This window comes from Lepisosteus oculatus, chromosome 3, assembly GCF_040954835.1.
Source record: "Lepisosteus oculatus isolate fLepOcu1 chromosome 3, fLepOcu1.hap2, whole genome shotgun sequence".
Taxonomy (NCBI): Eukaryota; Metazoa; Chordata; class Actinopteri; order Semionotiformes; family Lepisosteidae; genus Lepisosteus; species Lepisosteus oculatus.
In genome coordinates, this window is record NC_090698.1 from 2,237,834 (window position 1) to 2,254,109 (window position 16,276).

The 16,276-nt window shown below is 48.2% G+C and overlaps 1 protein-coding gene across 3 annotated transcripts; it reads left to right on the forward strand.

Annotated features, from left to right (window-relative positions):
- Positions 1 to 1,217: 1,217 nt before the first annotated feature.
- Positions 1,218 to 15,663, forward strand: ccdc61 (coiled-coil domain containing 61). 3 transcript variants are annotated; one of them, XM_069187761.1, is made up of 13 exons: positions 1,218 to 1,553; positions 3,290 to 3,497; positions 3,860 to 3,942; positions 4,340 to 4,500; positions 5,399 to 5,551; positions 6,943 to 7,153; positions 7,679 to 7,761; positions 7,894 to 8,129; positions 8,615 to 8,693; positions 9,803 to 10,009; positions 10,290 to 10,359; positions 11,157 to 11,229; positions 14,628 to 15,663. In XM_069187761.1, exons 2-13 carry the CDS (start codon positions 3,350 to 3,352, stop codon positions 15,059 to 15,061), a joined length of 1,938 nt encoding a protein of 645 aa, XP_069043862.1. In that variant the 5' UTR covers positions 1,218 to 1,553; positions 3,290 to 3,349; the 3' UTR covers positions 15,062 to 15,663. The 3 variants fall into 3 exon arrangements, with proteins under 3 accessions (XP_069043862.1, XP_069043863.1, XP_015196377.1); XM_069187762.1 differs by having other exon boundaries at positions 3,295 to 3,497; XM_015340891.2 differs by lacking the exon at positions 14,628 to 15,663 and adding an exon at positions 11,476 to 12,781.
- The last annotated feature ends 613 nt before the right edge of the window (positions 15,664 to 16,276 follow it).

The following is a 16,276-nucleotide window of genomic DNA, read 5'->3' on the forward strand; positions in this document are numbered from 1 at the left end:
GTGAACCTAGGGGACACAGCTGAAAACAGGAAGATTACTGTTCTGTCCCATCGCCTGGACACAGGTCCTGGACATCAATGCGTGGCACAGCACATGCGCAGGGTGACCTGCTATATCCCCCTGCTGCTCACAGCCCACTGGGGCTCAGCAGGTGTGCGAGCCTGGCCAGGACCTGGAGGGGAGACTCCTGGGAAAGCTAAGGCTGCTGCTGGAAGAGGTGTTAGTGGGGCCAGCAGGGGGCGCTCACCCTGCGGTCTGTATGTGTTCTAATGCTACAGTATAGTGACTGGGACACTAGACTGTAAAAAAGGCCCCACCCTTTGGAAGAGATGTAAAACCAAGGTCCTGACTCTCAGTGGTCTTTAAAAATCCAAGAGCGTCTGTTGAAAAGAGTAGGGGTGTAACCCCTGTGTCCTGGCCAAATTTCTCTCTGGCCTTTTACAGTCATGGCCTCCTAATAACCCCCATCTCTGAACTGGCTTCATCACTCTGCTCTCCTCCCCACTGAGAGCTGGTGTGTGGGGAGCGGACTGGAGCATCATCCAGGTGGGGCTGCACACTGGTGGTGGTGGTGGGGAGTCCCCATTACCTGTAAAGCGCTTTGAGTGGAGTGTCCAGAAAAGTGCTATATAAGTGTAAGGATATTATTATTATTATTAGTAGTAGTAGTAGTAGTATTATTAGTATTATTATTATTAATATTATCCCAATTGAGTCCAAGCAGCGAGCCAAATAGTTTATTGAATCAAGAACGTTACAAGAGAGAAGCACTTCATAAAAACATTAAGTGGATCCAGTTCAAATAAGGAACTACAATAAAATTAAAAGTACAGATTAGGCTAAGAGCAAAGAACATACTGTAGGCCTCTTCAGACAGCAGGCAGCGTTTTTCTGCAATAACCACAAGTGGGCGATAGTCCTACATGCGTCTATCGAAGGGTTGGATCCATATTTTTTAAATAATCCTTTCCACGAGGTGGAGTATTGAAGGTCTCCTGTTCACTCAAGCACCCCTGTCACATGATTAAGGTCAGTGAACGTGTTGTTTGGAATGACGAGAGTGACAGCCAATCGCATGGCTAAGATTCAAGCCAACCGGAAGAATTTGGGCTTGGGGACTGTACTAATTCTGATTGACAGCATATGTGTCCAATTGTCATTGAGTCTTTGTCTGGCGCGTCCAATAGGTTCCTAGAGCTCTGAAACAGGGGGCGGGTATTTTAAACTCCCGGCTGTTCGCCCGCTCTGTTCAACAGCTGTAACTGACAAAATAAATAACAGACGGGATTTAAAGTCGATCAATGGATCTTGAGGTGATTTAAAATGAATCAGAGTAACACTAAATAATTATATTATTCCTTACTTTCCTTAGATTCTGCTTATTTTAAGGAAAGATAACTCTCCTGGATTTTTTTGCAGCCATTTGCAACGTAGAATCCCGTAGTTATAAACTTCAAAACGTTGATGCCACTCATTTTTTAGCTCTGAAAATCAAAGTTGTTGAGCTCCACTTTACTTTTTTTACTGGTGACTGACACGGATTTGGATAAAAGGTATGTTATGCGTTTTTTCTTTCTTTGATTTTACGTTCACAGAGCAATGCAGCCCCAGTCTACAGTCTACGTTACGATGGGATAATCCCATAAAGTCATAGTTACATGACTTTATTGTCTTTTTACTTTCGTGAGATAGCCATTCGAGATGTAAATTCGTGACCCAGCGGCGGTCTAGTGTCCGGTCTGTTTTCTCTGGTTATCGGTCAGTCTTTCAGCCTGTGTTATCCTTCAGTAGAAATCATCTCAGCACTGTGACCGGGCTTGTCGATTCGGTTAGATCCATCCATATATAGAATGATTTACTCTGCAAAAACCTCAGAACATGAGCTCCAGACGACAGGAGACCTTTCGGCCTACCCAGTGTGTTAATAATCTAGGTTAGTCGTGTATTGATCCCAGCATCTCACGCGGAGCTTTCTTGAGAGAAGCCAGGGGTATCGGCTTCAACAGGCTGGGAAGCTTGTTCCACACCCCCACAACCCTTTGTGTAGAGAAGTGCCACCGGTTCTCGCTTTTAAATGAACTCTGACGTATGGTCCACCCGTGTCCTCGTGTTCCTATGTAGCTAGAGCTGAGATTTGGATGGGGCGCCCTGACTGATTTAGACTCATGGTCGTCACGGTGTTGGTTGAGAATTTTGCATTAAATATTTGTGGTATCCCAAAAATAAAAACGAAACCTTTGCATGCCCCTCTCTGCTATTTAACGGAATGGCAGAGTTATATTAGTTTTGCTGCTCGGAGGACTCCATCCAATTTGTGTCCGTTCATGTTTATTGTTTACTGTGAAAGGACCAGCTCGCAGAAGCTGGGCATTAGGCTTGTGAGAAGCCTCAGTGCAAATTGCCTTCAGTGATTTAAATGTCTTTATTGATGTAAGAATCCTTAAGGACTTGAATTAAGCATTTTGTGTTTTAAGTGGGAGTCTTTTAAATAGCTGAACATTAGTTTTGTGTTTGAGAAAAGTAAAAAAAATTCCAACGAATTACCTAGATTTTCAGAGCACAACAAAACGTGATTCTGCCATACTCCTTGTGCAGTGTGTTTACTAAGTAAGTGTCCGCTGACAGTGTTTTCCGTCTGTCTGTCTTGCGTGAAGGGTTGGGGAATCCTGCTCTCCCAAGATCCCTGTGAAAAGAAGGGAGTTTGACTCGCAGCACAGCAGCTCTTTAGTAATACACCAGCTGCTGGTGAAACCTATTTGTATAAAATCAAATTCAGTGCTGGACCTCTCAGTCCTGGTGCCTCGCAGTATGATGTTAAGTGTGGGTGTTTTTTTCTGCTGTAAGAACAGTTCGTACTGGAAGCTGGCACTTTTAAATCCTGAAATGGATCACACTGCTATGCAGTAGGAGTCTATTGCCATCACTTTCCTGTTATTGTTGTGCGCTTGAACCTGACAGATCTTAGGTGTGTTTTTCCCTGTAGTATCTCCTGTAGGTTTCTGCATCAGCAATGTCAGTGTTTTTGTCAGTTTTAGTTTTAAACAGCTACTGTGAGAATAAACATAACTGAATGTATAACGAGGTCCTTGAATCCAGTGCAGCATCGTGGATAGAGACCATCGCTAAAGGCAAAACTTTACATTTTGGGATATAAGTGCGTGATGAATAGCTTAGAATACCAAGCACAGCATTAAGAAAAAACATATTCTAATGGGGGGGGAAATATTAAATCTAATTAGTTTCCATCTGCATGTTTATCGTGAGACTGCAATCTTTCACTCTGGCTCAGCACAGCCAATCAGCTTGCCCCCCTGCCTGGTGAGCAGAGCTGTCATTGGTGCGTGGAGCCATGGAGGGCGGGCTGAACATCCAGGCGGAGATGGACTTCCGGGGAACAGAGGTCTCGGTGTCTGTGGAAGTGGGGGAGGACCTTCTGGTGGTCGAGGTGTCGGATTTGCTGACCGCTGACCAGTGGAGAGGAGAGTTTCACCCCGCCTGTGAGTACCTTGCTGCTACTGTGATATCACTCTCTACTGCCCAATCCAAACCCAACTTCGGCATCTGCGGTCGGTCTTCAAGGGCTCCTGCACTGTGCTCACAAGCTGTGCAACTACATCCTGAGCTCGTCTTGCTGAGAGGCAAGGTAGTTGATCACAGCCCAGCTCCCCAGCAGACAAGTGATACAGCAGGATTACTACCTGCGCCCTCCTTGCTGTTAGACCTGCTCTGCTCTTGGGACTTTCTCTTCATAAGACCACAAGGCCTGCTCAGTCCAGGATGTTGTAACTGGCTAGTGCTCCTTTTTCTACAGCTGTGATCCTCAATTCCTGTCTCTCCCTGTCCATCTGTGTCTTTTCAGATATTGAAGATCTTACCCGTAAAACTGGCAACTTCAAGCAGTTTGCCATCTTCTGCAGCATGCTGGAGTCTGCAGTCCGCAAGGTCAGGCAGGGGGCAGGGAACAGCGAGGCTCTGACCAGCTGTGCTGTGAACCCGCTGGCACTCCGACATTTGCATTAGAGATAAGCGGTCTGTTCAGGATTCTGGGGATAAGTTAGACTACTATAAGTGAAGAAGTGTAGCCTCTACGTGTGCATGTATAGAGATAAGAAAGATTTTTCAGTTTTATATTGTTTGTAGCTTCATTGTTTTCCCTTCTACAATAACTTGTGAAATCGGAGCTCAAGAGCTTTTCTTTTGATTGGCTGGGTTCCGTACAGCTCTGGAGCCTGGAGATCAGCTCGGTCTGTGTGGGTCCCGCGCGGGTGGGTGGGTGGGTGTGGATGAGGGGGCTGCCGAGAGTGTGACGCTGTCCTCCGTGTGGGACTTCTCTTCCCAGACCAGCGAGTCCGTGTCCCTGGACCTGCTGACCTACGGTGACCTGGAGCTGCTGCGGAACAGGAAGGCGGGGCTCCTGGGACGGCCGCGGGCCCCGGCCCAGTCGCCGGCCCTCCACTCCAAACGCTACCTCATCCTCATCTACTCCGTGGAGTTCGACAGGTCAGCTCCCCTCCGCCTGCGTGTTCACAGCGCGCTGTCGGACCCACAGCTAACCCTGGGGTCATTTACGCTGGCAGACAGTTTAGATGGAGGCTGTTGTTCTCCCTTTCAGATGAGCTTATGTCAGCGAATCCAGAAGACGTTATGCCCAAGCCCACTGTACGTCTGCTGTAATGCTTTGGATTCAGAGCAGAGCAATGTGGATTCTGAAAGAAATCATGGAGGAAGAAGGTTTAGTCATACAAATGAACACCTGCAGTCTAAAATTCAATGTGAACCTTAAAATCCATTAGCAGAACAGTAGTTCACTAACTTCCCTACACATTACTCTTAATGGTATATTGCGTGTGGGTGTTGGTGTGAAGGAAAAGATTGTTTGGTGATAATTGCTTTTGTTCTTACCTGCTTTTAACACAAAATGCATTAGGAACGAATCTGAGGCTGGAGCTAAATAGACATTTATCTCTAAATACCGACCCAGTAAAGAATATTTTGATGGAAGGAAAAAAGAAGTGATTCTTACAGGTTATTATTTGTAATATGGAAGTCCAAGAAAGTTTGGAAGCTCAGAGAGAAAGTTGGTTTTATGATGCCTTTAAATTGCCCATTTTAATCGACATAAACCCAAAAAGAGTTACAAATCAGTAACAAAATTTTAGAAAACTAAACTTACAGTAGAAGGTGCCTTGGTTAATGGTGCACAGCGGCTTACTACAGCTTGTTGAGGAGCATCAGTAGGAGGTCTGGGTTAGGCGCCCAGAGCTCCCTGATGTCTAACAACACCAAGTACAGGTGTGAGACTGGGGCTCCCTCCTCTGATGTAGCACGCGATGGCGGACCGCAGTGCTCCGGCCTCGCACTGTGCCGGTCTGACTCCTGCCCCTCCCTGTCTCGCCAGGATCCACTACCCGCTGCCCCTGCCCTACCTGGGCAAGCCGGACCCCGCGGCGCTCCAGAGGGAGATCCGTGCGCTGCGGGCGGAGCTGGCAGCACTGGGCACCCGGACGGGCAAGGACGCCCGCGACGCAGAGATCCGCCGCCTCCGAGCAGAGTCAGTACTCGGCCGCATCCTGCCCAGATCCGTCACAGGTCCCGTCGGCTCCGGCCAACACAGTGGCTCCTTCGGCTGGGTCACAGCGAAAGTCCCGTTTCCCAGTGACTGTACCTGTGTACAGGTGTACAGGAAGTGTTCATCAAGGCGTACAGGTGTTACAGAAAGTCTCTCAATTGTGAAAAGTGTAAAAACACAAAGTGCAGACAGTGCATCAAGACAACATACAAACAAATAGTAGACAATGTACAAGTAAACAAGTAAACAGTTTGAATGTAAACAATGCAGACATGTAAACCATGACTGCAGATGCACAATAAATAGAATTATAAGGAGGTAGATGGTGTAGCTGTGGTCCGAGCTATTGAGGAATCTGGTGGTGTCTGTATGCTCTTGTATCTCTTGCCTGAGCGTAGTGGGGTGAGGAGCTCATGCCCGGGGTGGTGACTGTCCTCTGTGATGGCCAGAAATCTACCACAGCAGCGGTCCTCATAGAGCTCGTAGTTCTTTACTCTGGACCAAATTCTGCTTAGATTACTTTACTGATTCTAGCAGATCGTAGGCTGTAGAGGTGGTGCTGGACCGGTAGTGTAGCACACACCTCTCACTGACCTGAGCACAGCACTGGACGCTGGACAGGAGACTGAGTAAGACGCTCTCAGTAAGGCCCATCCAGCTCAGACTGCAGAGCACTGAGGCAGGGTTTGCCCGTGTCAGTCCAGAACAGTTACTTTCTAGATTCTGGGCACCAGTCAGTCCGGCAGAGGCTGTTTTCTGGCTACACTCCCTCTCAGCTCCCGGGGAGAGTCCTTTTTCCAGGTCACAGTGCAGGTGGAAGAACCTGTCATCTGCATTTCTTTAGCAAGCTGCTGCTCAGAGGACAAACCCTGACCCTGGCCTCTGGTGTCAACTGGCATCTTTAAGCAACTGTAGTGGGATACATAAGAATGTTTGCAAGCAAGAGGAGAACGTGACCCAACCAGCCTGTTTGGTAGTGAAATAATCCAAGAATCCCGCCCAGATTTTCTTGAGAGAATCCCTGGTAGTGGCTTCAACCACATGGCTGGGCAGCTTGTTCCACACTCCCGCAACTCTCTGGGTAAAGAAGTGCCTGCTGTTCTCGGTTTTAAATGCACTTCTGTCTAGTTTCCACTTGTACCCTTTGGGGTGTGTTTCACTGCTCGCTAGGAAGAGCACTGCTGGTTTGGCTATGTCCGCGTCTTTGAGGAGTTTAAAACTTGTATGAGTTTCCCTTGTACTCTGGGGACAAGGAGTATCGAGGAAACCACTGGTGCCTCTCTTAATAATTACTGTACGTAATCTGGCCCCGCTCATGGGGATGTGTATATTGGGGCTTTTCTTGGAGCCTTGACGCCTGCTGTCGTGCCCAGGCTGTCCCAGATGCGGGAGGAGAAGGAGGTCCTGGCCCGGGCCCTGGAGTGCCTGCAGGCTGGGGGGCCGGCCCCGCGCGACGAGCCGAGGGGGGCGCAGGCGCTGAAGGAGGTGGTCCGCAGCCTGGAGGAGGAGCTGCTGCGCGAGAGAGCCAGGAACCAGCGCTCCGCCAGCAAGAAGAGCCAGGAGCAGCGCCTCCTGCTGGAGAAAGTGAGTAACCCCAGGGAAGGCGCTGGAGGAGGAGAAGGGTAAGATCGCTGGCACAGAAGATGTCACGTGCTATAGCGCCAGAGAGCGAGGGGTTATGATGCTGTAGAGCACTTTAATAAAGTGTTGCCAAAGCTTTTGTGGGGTGTTTTTTTTAAAACGCCACAGGTCTAGTGCTGTGCTGTGCTGCACTGCTGTGGTTATATCAATCGGGGAGTTATCTGTTCAGTACTGTAGACGTTCTTCACATCAAATATTAACTTACGTTTTACAGTACAGAATTCTTGCAAAATATTTTTTTTCCCTAAGCGCACACTCGCCTTACGCCCCCCTGGTTTTCAGCAATAATGCTTTGGTCAGGTGTCCACTGCTGAGTGAGAAACGGATGAGTGACGGACTTGTTTTGACCTTTACCACCCCAAAACCCATGTACGAGAACGACTACTTCCCCGAGCAGTCTCGCTCCTCTACATCCCTCTTCCTTTTCCTCTTTTTTTCCATGGCTTCACTCCGTCCTTCCCCTCTCAGCTGGAGGAGCTTAAGGCGTCGGAGAGGAACCTGCGCGTGCGAGTTAAGAGCTTGACCAGTGAGCTGGCGATCGTGAGAAAGGGGTGAGTCTGCGCGTATCACTGGGTGTATCTACAGTCTTCGATCAGATGTACTGAGCAGTGGAGCCGTGGGGAGCTCATCTCCACTCCTGGCTCTTCACTGGACAGGAGGTGTAACTGAAGGCTCTTCTGCAGGAGGGTGACTCCCGTCGGGCCCCGGCGGTCAGGTTCAGAGCTGGGCTCCGGACCGCCCAGGAGAGAGGCGGAGGGGCGGCGCTCGGTGTCCCGGGACAGGAGCCTGGGGAGCTACTCGGGGTCCCGGGAGCGCAGCGTGGGTGTTGGGGAGCGCTCGGGCTCCCGGGACAGAGGGCGGAGGTCAGGCTCAGCTGGTACGCGCCCCTTCGTCCCCAGGCAGTCCCCATCACCAGCAGGTAAGCACAGGTGTGCACAGACCTTCAGAGAAACACAGTAGCTGCCGATGGCTGCAGTAAGTGCCCACTTGAAGACCGTGCAAATTTCTCCCAGGACTCGGAGGCTGGAAGGGGAGAGGTCTGTCAGTGCCCTGCAGATAGTGAAGAAGAGTCCTCAGTTCTTCATTCTTACATCCCTAATTTAGCTTTGTGCAGCAAATACTCGTCCATCCTGTATTAGTTGGCCACTTTGCCAGGTGAGGGGTACAGCTAGAGTCCATAGCTGCAGCAAAGAGTGCGAGACTAGCAGCACATAAGACAGGTGACGATCTAGAGATGACTGTTCTGGTCCTGGGGGGGGTGAATACTCAGCTGACCCTTATTTTTGTTCTCCTCCGACACCATGATGGGTCATACGTGAGCAGTGTCTGGAAATTGTGGTTTTCAGTAGAGCTCTCCGCACACAAGACCGTGAAATCAAGAGGCGTTTCTGCTCTGTTTGACAGGGACCAGAGCCCCCCGCTTCGACCCCACGGCCTACATCAAAGGCAAGGAGCGCAGGCAGAGGGAGGCCCAGCTGAAGACGTAAGGCTTACTGGCGCATGAAGTCGTTTGCTCCTTTCAGTAATCGCATAAGTGTGCGCGCTGCTGATGTGAAGCCCAGTGCTGTATGTTTTACTGTATTTCTGAGGGACGGGCAGAGCGTACCCATTCATGCCCTGAGTGGTGCTGGCCTCTCCTGCTTGTCCTCTCCGAGCCCCATCAGGCCCGCCGCCAGCCCTCGGCCTCGGAACGCACCAGCGTCTGAACCTGCTGGAGTCACAGGCCGCTCCGCTCCTCCCGGAAACCCTGTGCTTCCGTGCTGCTGTGCAGTGGGAGGGTTGGGAATTTAGCAGCCGGTTTTGTGTTCATTTGAAGCCCGTTTCTTGGCGGTAGCAGAGTTGAGCAGGGCTGATAACTGAAAGGCTGTGGGCTCGAATCCCAGGTGAAACACTGCTGTTGTACACTTGAGCAAGATATTGTTCCCTTGAAATATCCAGCTGTTTAAATGAATGCAAAAGTATCTTGCTTTAGATAAAAGCGTTGGACAAATAAATTCGTTTCCATGAGACACAAAGATAGCAGCTTGCTGCAGTGGTATTTTATTGCAATGGGCAGGATTTACTTATTATTCAGTAATACAGCCTCAGTGCCAGCAGTGTTCATTGTTTGGAATCTTTAATGCGTGCTTGTTTAATGAGGAGTGTATATGTACATATAACTCTTTAAGTCTGACATGAGATTTAATTTACAAAAGAGTGAATAACTGTCTTGCCATTTCATAAAATTGACAGTTCAGGTTATTTGTTTTTGCCCACAGTGTGCAGCTCATGGTATTTTAAGGTTTGATAGCAAAAACATTACAGGCTGAAGATGTCTAAGGTCCTGTGGAAGATGACGCAATCTGCTTTTCATTATTCCGTTGACTTATAAAACATCAGTACTATAAGAAGCTGTTGTAACGGATTGTCCCGTCTCAAAACAAACTTGTGTTAAATGAAAAAAACATTATTGTTTTGCTTTCGAGTTTGCTCATGATTGTCAGGGTCAAAGAGCATCTTCTTTATAGGATGAATGGCTGACAAGCCCACAGTCATCTCTCTCCTTGTGTTTTGTTGTTAATGGACTTTGACTCCTCTCTTCTGTCTTTGCAGTCAGAGGAAGGTGCAGCGAGACATGCTGACCACGCCCACTAGCTCCGAGAGAGGGCGGGCCCGCTCCCGGGAGACTCGCCATGGCAGTGCCCGATTGGGTCTGGCTGCCAGGGGGCGGGGCTCCTCTGTGGAGAGCCAGAGGAGCAGGCAGTCTTCAGCCAGCTCATTGGCTGATCTGGAGGACCTGGCTAAGCCCCTCCCTTCCAGGTGAGCTCAGACGAAGTGACGACAAAGCCAGACCTCCATCTAGGAGCTCACCATCTTGATAGATGCAGTAGTATCTGTAAAAAAAACAACAAATAGTTTTTTCTTTTAGTTATGGCCAACAGCTAAAGAGCTTCAATAAAATAAACACCGGGTCACCCAGAAGTGTCCATTGGACAGTGCGAGAAGGGGAGGGACAGGGATTCCCTGCAGTTCAGGTGGATTGTGGGTACAGGAAGGCAAGATCCATGTGTCTGATCCCAGTGTGTCCCCTGTGTTCCAGTGCTGGGATCCGGAGCAGAAAGAAAACGCAGCCTCCCCTGTGCTCCGTGCCCTGGAACAGCCCCGGCATGGTCAGTACCCCTGGGGTTCAGCCGCTGTGCCCCTTGTCCTCCGGTCTGAAGAGCGTTTGTGTAGCTTTGTGTCCAAGATCCTTATCCAGCTGCCTCTTGATAGACCAGTAAGATCAGCATTGAATTAATTCAAAGCCATTGATATTCAGTTAGTTCAAACAATTGATAAATCTTTCAGCTTTCAGCTAAATAATTTTTACTTGCTTTCAAATCTCAAATACATTTATAATTTAATGTTTATTTAATATAAACTTTAATGTTTATGTATATAACAGTTGTTAGGTTTGTTAAAGCTGTGTAGTTTATGAAATGCTTTTGGGTATTTAAAAAATAAAAGGCACTGCTTACCATTACTGCTGTTATTGGTCTAAGTTTAACAACCAGAGAAGTTCCAGCTATTGAAGGCTTAGCGTACAAAAGTTAAAGAATTTGTGAATGGTTACAAATAAGAGGAAATTGTGTGGCCCAGTTGGGTTCGCTGTTTCGTAAGGGAAGCCAGGGTATCACCTGGATCAGCATGACAAAAAAGTGTCTGTAAAGCTCCTTAACGCAGAGTTGTGGGAGTCTGGGACAAGGTACCCAGACAAGCTGTTGAAGCTGATCATTTCAGAAAACGACTGGATGAGGTCTTTGGGTCCACCGCCTACTAGCAGTTAAACAAGTGATGTGCGCTGAAAGGCATCCCTGTTTGTAGGCTTTACGTTGATTTGATTCATTGATTTAAATGTTAAACAAAATTCAAGTTCTTCAGGGAGAGAAATCCCTGACGTGGAACCGTCCTGTTCCTGTCTCTGCAGCCCCCCAGAGGAGCCAAGCCAAAGAGGCAGATGTCCAGCACCCCAACCAGGAGGAGCCGGGTTGCTGACAAAGGTCAGTCTTTATTAAACAATCATTTCTTCAGGATTTAAATGGCTTGTAGACCAGCTTCCAGGACGGCCACTGAGGCCCTGTCTGAGCCCGCTGTTCGTTGTTGTAATGCTGTTGAATGGGACAGAGTCTGTAGATGACTACTCATGGGCCCACCCAAAGCTCTTCTTGCTCCAGTGGTCTTCCCGAGTGTGTTGCAGTATTCTGTGAGACATGGGCATGACAGCAGCGCCTTTGTCGGTCTTGCAGAGAACTCCTTCGACCCTGGTGCCGATCTCTCGGAGATTGACGCCCGACTGCAGGCGCTTCAGGACTACATGAGGAATCTGGAAACTGGACACTAGGGCATTCCTCCCAGAGAGGTCTCCTCACTCCCTGGGAGCTTGTGGTGTTCAGGCTGCTGTTAGCCCCCACCCGGAAAACCGAGCCAACCAGCGTGAGTGAACTGATCTGTTAGCATCGGCAGCAAGGACCGTGTGTGGCCCCTGAGTGATGTTCCAGCTGAGCCACTGCTGGACGTGTGACGGCACAGGTCTGCGGCGCTGAATCCAGGGCAGGGGATTTTTGTATTTGTTGTGACAAAGATCCGCTTGACTTTTTAAATAATTTTTTAATGACCGGATGGCTTTTTTAAATAATGGAAAATACTGTGATCTGCCTCGAATTGTACCTTGAATAATATTTTATCCATGCACAAAAACGGTTTTATTCCGAAGTTCGCTGAAGCACATGATTGAATCCCGCATGGAGACAGAAGAGTGAGAGACCCTGAATCTACTGTCAAATCCATCTCTGAAAGAACCTGTTGTATTTGAATAGATCTCGTATGGTTTGGGATTGCTCTGTCCTAAATTAAGCCTGTTCTTTAGAAGGGATTCCATGCTTTCTGACAGAAGTGTGCTCGAATGTTTGTAGTAGAAGGGTGCAAGTTGAAGAGTACAGTCGACTACTGAGCACTTAAGATGGCTCTCACTGAAGGAATAATTGTAGGTTCCACAATGCAGCACAGATTAGCACTAGAACTGGACTCGTTTCTTAAATGTATATCCAGTGAATTATTTTAGAAGATGCCTGGAATAGATAGTTGGAGGGACATTAGGAGTCTTTGTTTAAGAGAACTGCTGAAATTGGTGTTCCTGGTAAAAAAGATCTTTCAGGAGGTATTGGTATCTTCTAAAAGCGTGCAAGTTTCATGGCAACAGCTTTACTGTTAGGGAAATACAGGATGACGTGTGTTGATGCCTCATTTGGAATCATTTTTCTAACTCTCAGTATGCTTGTATTTCTCCTATTTCAGGGAAGTGTTTTCTTATTGTCACTTCTAGTGTTTAAAACACCTGCTCTTCTGCAGCTTCTGTCTTTGAAAATGGTTTTTAGTGTGAGTGTTTTTATACTTGATGCGGTTATATGTGCCTGTACCCTGTGTGGTTCTGTAACAGGTGTTTTCTGTAGAGGGAAAAAGTGTTCAAACCAATGAGTAGTTTTATAGCATGTCATGGTATAAAGAGGAATCTGTATAGTGGAATCTGCATGGAAACACTAAACCTCAAATTTACATTTTGTTTGATAATTTATTTCCAATCAAATACAATACCTTCTCATTACACTTGTCCCGACAGCTCTGCGTTTATGTACACGCCTTTGCACATGAGCTCAGTGTGCTGTATAGCTTCTTCCCTGTGCTTTAAGCACATGTTAAAACTCACATGTTCACAACTACTTGAAGTGCTCGAGGAAGGCCTGCTACCTTGAGCTGTCACCGTGGATACCCAAATCACTGCCCCAGTCCGTCTTCTGTGTCCTGCAGCACTGGTCAAAAATCACCAGGGGGTTTGTTTTTGTCAGAGCTCATCTCTGGAGATACAATGCCAGGGACAGGCCACAGTCAGAAGGGTAAAACAATGTACAGATACGTTATTCAGTACTGGAAGGACTTCCTTCTGACCACGCTCGTCTTACACTGACAGGGCAGTGAACTGGATCTCTTTAGTTGTCTGCAGACAACACTGCCCAGGAACCTGATTCAAGTCTGCAGAATCTTCACAAGCTCTGACACCATCAGTCCAGTGGGCCTCAGAACCAGCTGGGAAAAGCAAACTACCCGACACAAGTGAAGAACTGTTGGGAAGTGCATTTAGTGCATGAGTTCTGGAGCCATTTTGTTGCACAAAGGGTTGTTGGGGTATGGAACAAGCTGCCCGGCCGTGTTGTCGGAGCCGATACTGAGGCTTCTCTCAAGGAGCAGCTGCGTTAGATCCTGGGATCAATCAGGTACTGGCAGCAAAACAAGCTAGATGGCTCAAACGCCCCCCTCTCATTTGTAGCCTTTCTTACATTTTTTTGTTCTTATAGCGCACAGCCAATGGCTGTTCGGCTTTTAATCTAAAAACGTTACCTGTTTTTAATGTATTGTTGCATCTGAACACTTTGAAAGCAGGCTCTATTGATCTCTGCCTTGGTTAAGCTTCACTCTATAATGCCCCTGTCTCTGCAAAACACAGACTCCACAATATGTTTGTTCTTTTTGGGAAAATGAACCTGCAGCATTTTCATTTGAAAGGGGGTCTTTGCATCTAGAGAGAAGGAGGCTTTGATCTTTGGCTTTTTGTGTTTCTGGGGTAAAGTAAGGATTTCCATTGTTACTGTTGTTGTAAGAGATAGAAAAAACATACTACCTCGGTCTTTACATATCAAACTGCTGTTTGGCTTTTAACAAAAATTAGCAGTTAAATATCAAAGCTTTCCAGCTTTCTTTTATTCAGATACGTGTTCTGCACAACTGTAGGATTTCAAATGCTAGGGAAGGCACTCTGCCTGATAGAGTAGCCCAGAACAGGTGCTCAGTATCTTCCTAGTATCTACAGCAGTGCTCCTAACCCTGGTGCTGCAGGAACACTGCGTCTCTGGCCACGTTCTTAAGGCCAGTTGATTTCAGTTTTCTTGGTGGGGAAACTTTTTCACATTTACATTCAGCCCCCAAAAGGTCTGAAGAGATTTGTAATCTGTATCAACTCTGTGCCAGATTCTGAGAAACCGACTGACCTCTTTCAGGGGTGCAGGCTGGCATGTGACCAACTGGCCCCTGCAGAAGGACGAAGCGCTCGCTATGGGCTGAGGAGTGTCACAGGGCCAAGACAGGTCTTGGGTCCTTCACAGCAGCAACAACTGTTCTTTGTTGCCAACAGTGTCATCCTCAGAGTTGTCCATTGATGTCTTCATTTCCTCCACTGGAGGTGGGGTCCAGGACCACAGGCCGTACCAGAACCAGCCTGCGGGCCCGCATGAGGAAGAGAGGGGGACGCAGGTGTTCAGGACAGGGACACTGATGTTTCTGTGTGTGCAGAGCTGGGAGTTTGTCTTTCAGTTTAGCTGGAACACCGCTGTCTGTCCCTGTTTTTCAGCCCAGCTCAGGGTAAGATTGGCGGGAGGGAGGGATCTTTTTTCTTTGCTAAATGCACCGCTGCCCCGACGCTGGGAGCCTCTGGGCGCCGTGCCAGGCAACAGTGCGGGCAGGAGCAGCGCTGCCAGGCTCCGGCGCCTGTTGGCGTGGCAACGGGGGGAAGCCCAGCTCTGCACTCGCCGAAGCGGAGCTGTGAGCAAGCCAGCGCCGAGCCAGGCCCTGCAGCGGGTCGGGCCACCCTGGCGGGACAGCGCCGGCAGAGAGCCACGAGCTGTGCGCGCAGGCGGGGGGAGCCGAATCTCAGGGGAAACCCGCGACTCCCAGGCAGGGCTGTTTTTTTCACAGCTCCTCTCCTGCGGTCTTGGTAAGGGTTGTGCCAGCCTGGAGCCTGACCTGGATGCACGGGGCACAAGATGCCACTCAGGGACAGTTTAGAGAGCCTAATATTCACTTTGGTGCCCAGTTAAACCTGGGCTACTGCATTCCTAAGCTCCTCAGTGTTTGCCAATAGAAATTGTAACCATTTTTCCCACAAAATATATAACTCTACATCCATAAGCACATAAGGCATAGCGCATTAGAAAAAGCCAGATCGAGTTTATTTTGTGCCATTTGTTCATCGTGTTGGTCTAAAAAAGACTTCCCAGGAATCGGCTCCTTCCTTTCCCGACAGTAGAAAGGAAAATGAGCTGAGTACTATCCAGCTATATTATTTGCTAACAGATATAAGATCCCCAGACATTCAGATTATATTCTGAATTAACCTCGCCCTCACTGTAGGACTGCCCATCTGACAGGTCTCTGTGCACAGGCTACAGTACACAACAACAGATAACTCTGTCGTTTCCTAGCCAATCAAATCTTGCGTGTCTGTCATAACCCCCTGGCCGTCTGTGAAGAACAGATTATAATTAGAAAAATGCCCGAATTGTTCCTGTTGCATTCAGGCCATAACCACGCTTATTCTGATTATTGGAATAGCACAAGGTATCAAATGCACTGCTTGAATCAGTGTTGTGTGTGCTCTTACTCTATTATCGGGAACTGTAAAAGCAGTTGTTAATCTCTTGCATTTAAGTATTAAACAGAAACAGAAGGGAATTAGCTCACAACCTTTCATGGTGCACATTAATCCCCCAGAATCCTCAGGTGTTGACAAGAAAATTGAGAAGCAATTTGTGGCCTTTCTGTTTCAACACCAGTGTGGCAACGAAAGGGACATTTTCTGTATTATTGTTGGAATTTTCCAGGGTGGTTAAGGACAAGGCCCTTCATTTCTTTAACAACACATTTATTTTAAACGTGTCAACGCTAAGCAGTTCTAAATATTCCAATAAATGAGCGCATGTGCTCTCGCGTCATGCTTAAGGAATCTCGCCCCAAGGGGTCGCCGGAGTTGTTCAGCCGGTAAAGGCGCTTGCCCTCCGCACAGCTCTGAGCTCTGTGGGTCGTGTCGCCACCAGGCTGTGCCGGGGATTCTCCATGAGGTGGTGCTTACCCAGGAGGGTAGGATGGGCTTAGCGGGTCAGGGCTCTGTGAGCTCCCTGGACACAGTGAGCCCCCCAGGCTCCCGAGCACAGTGCTGTGAGGGACACTCCTCTCCTCCAATCAGCACTGCACCTGCACACCTGTGACCTGTTAAAAGAGGAG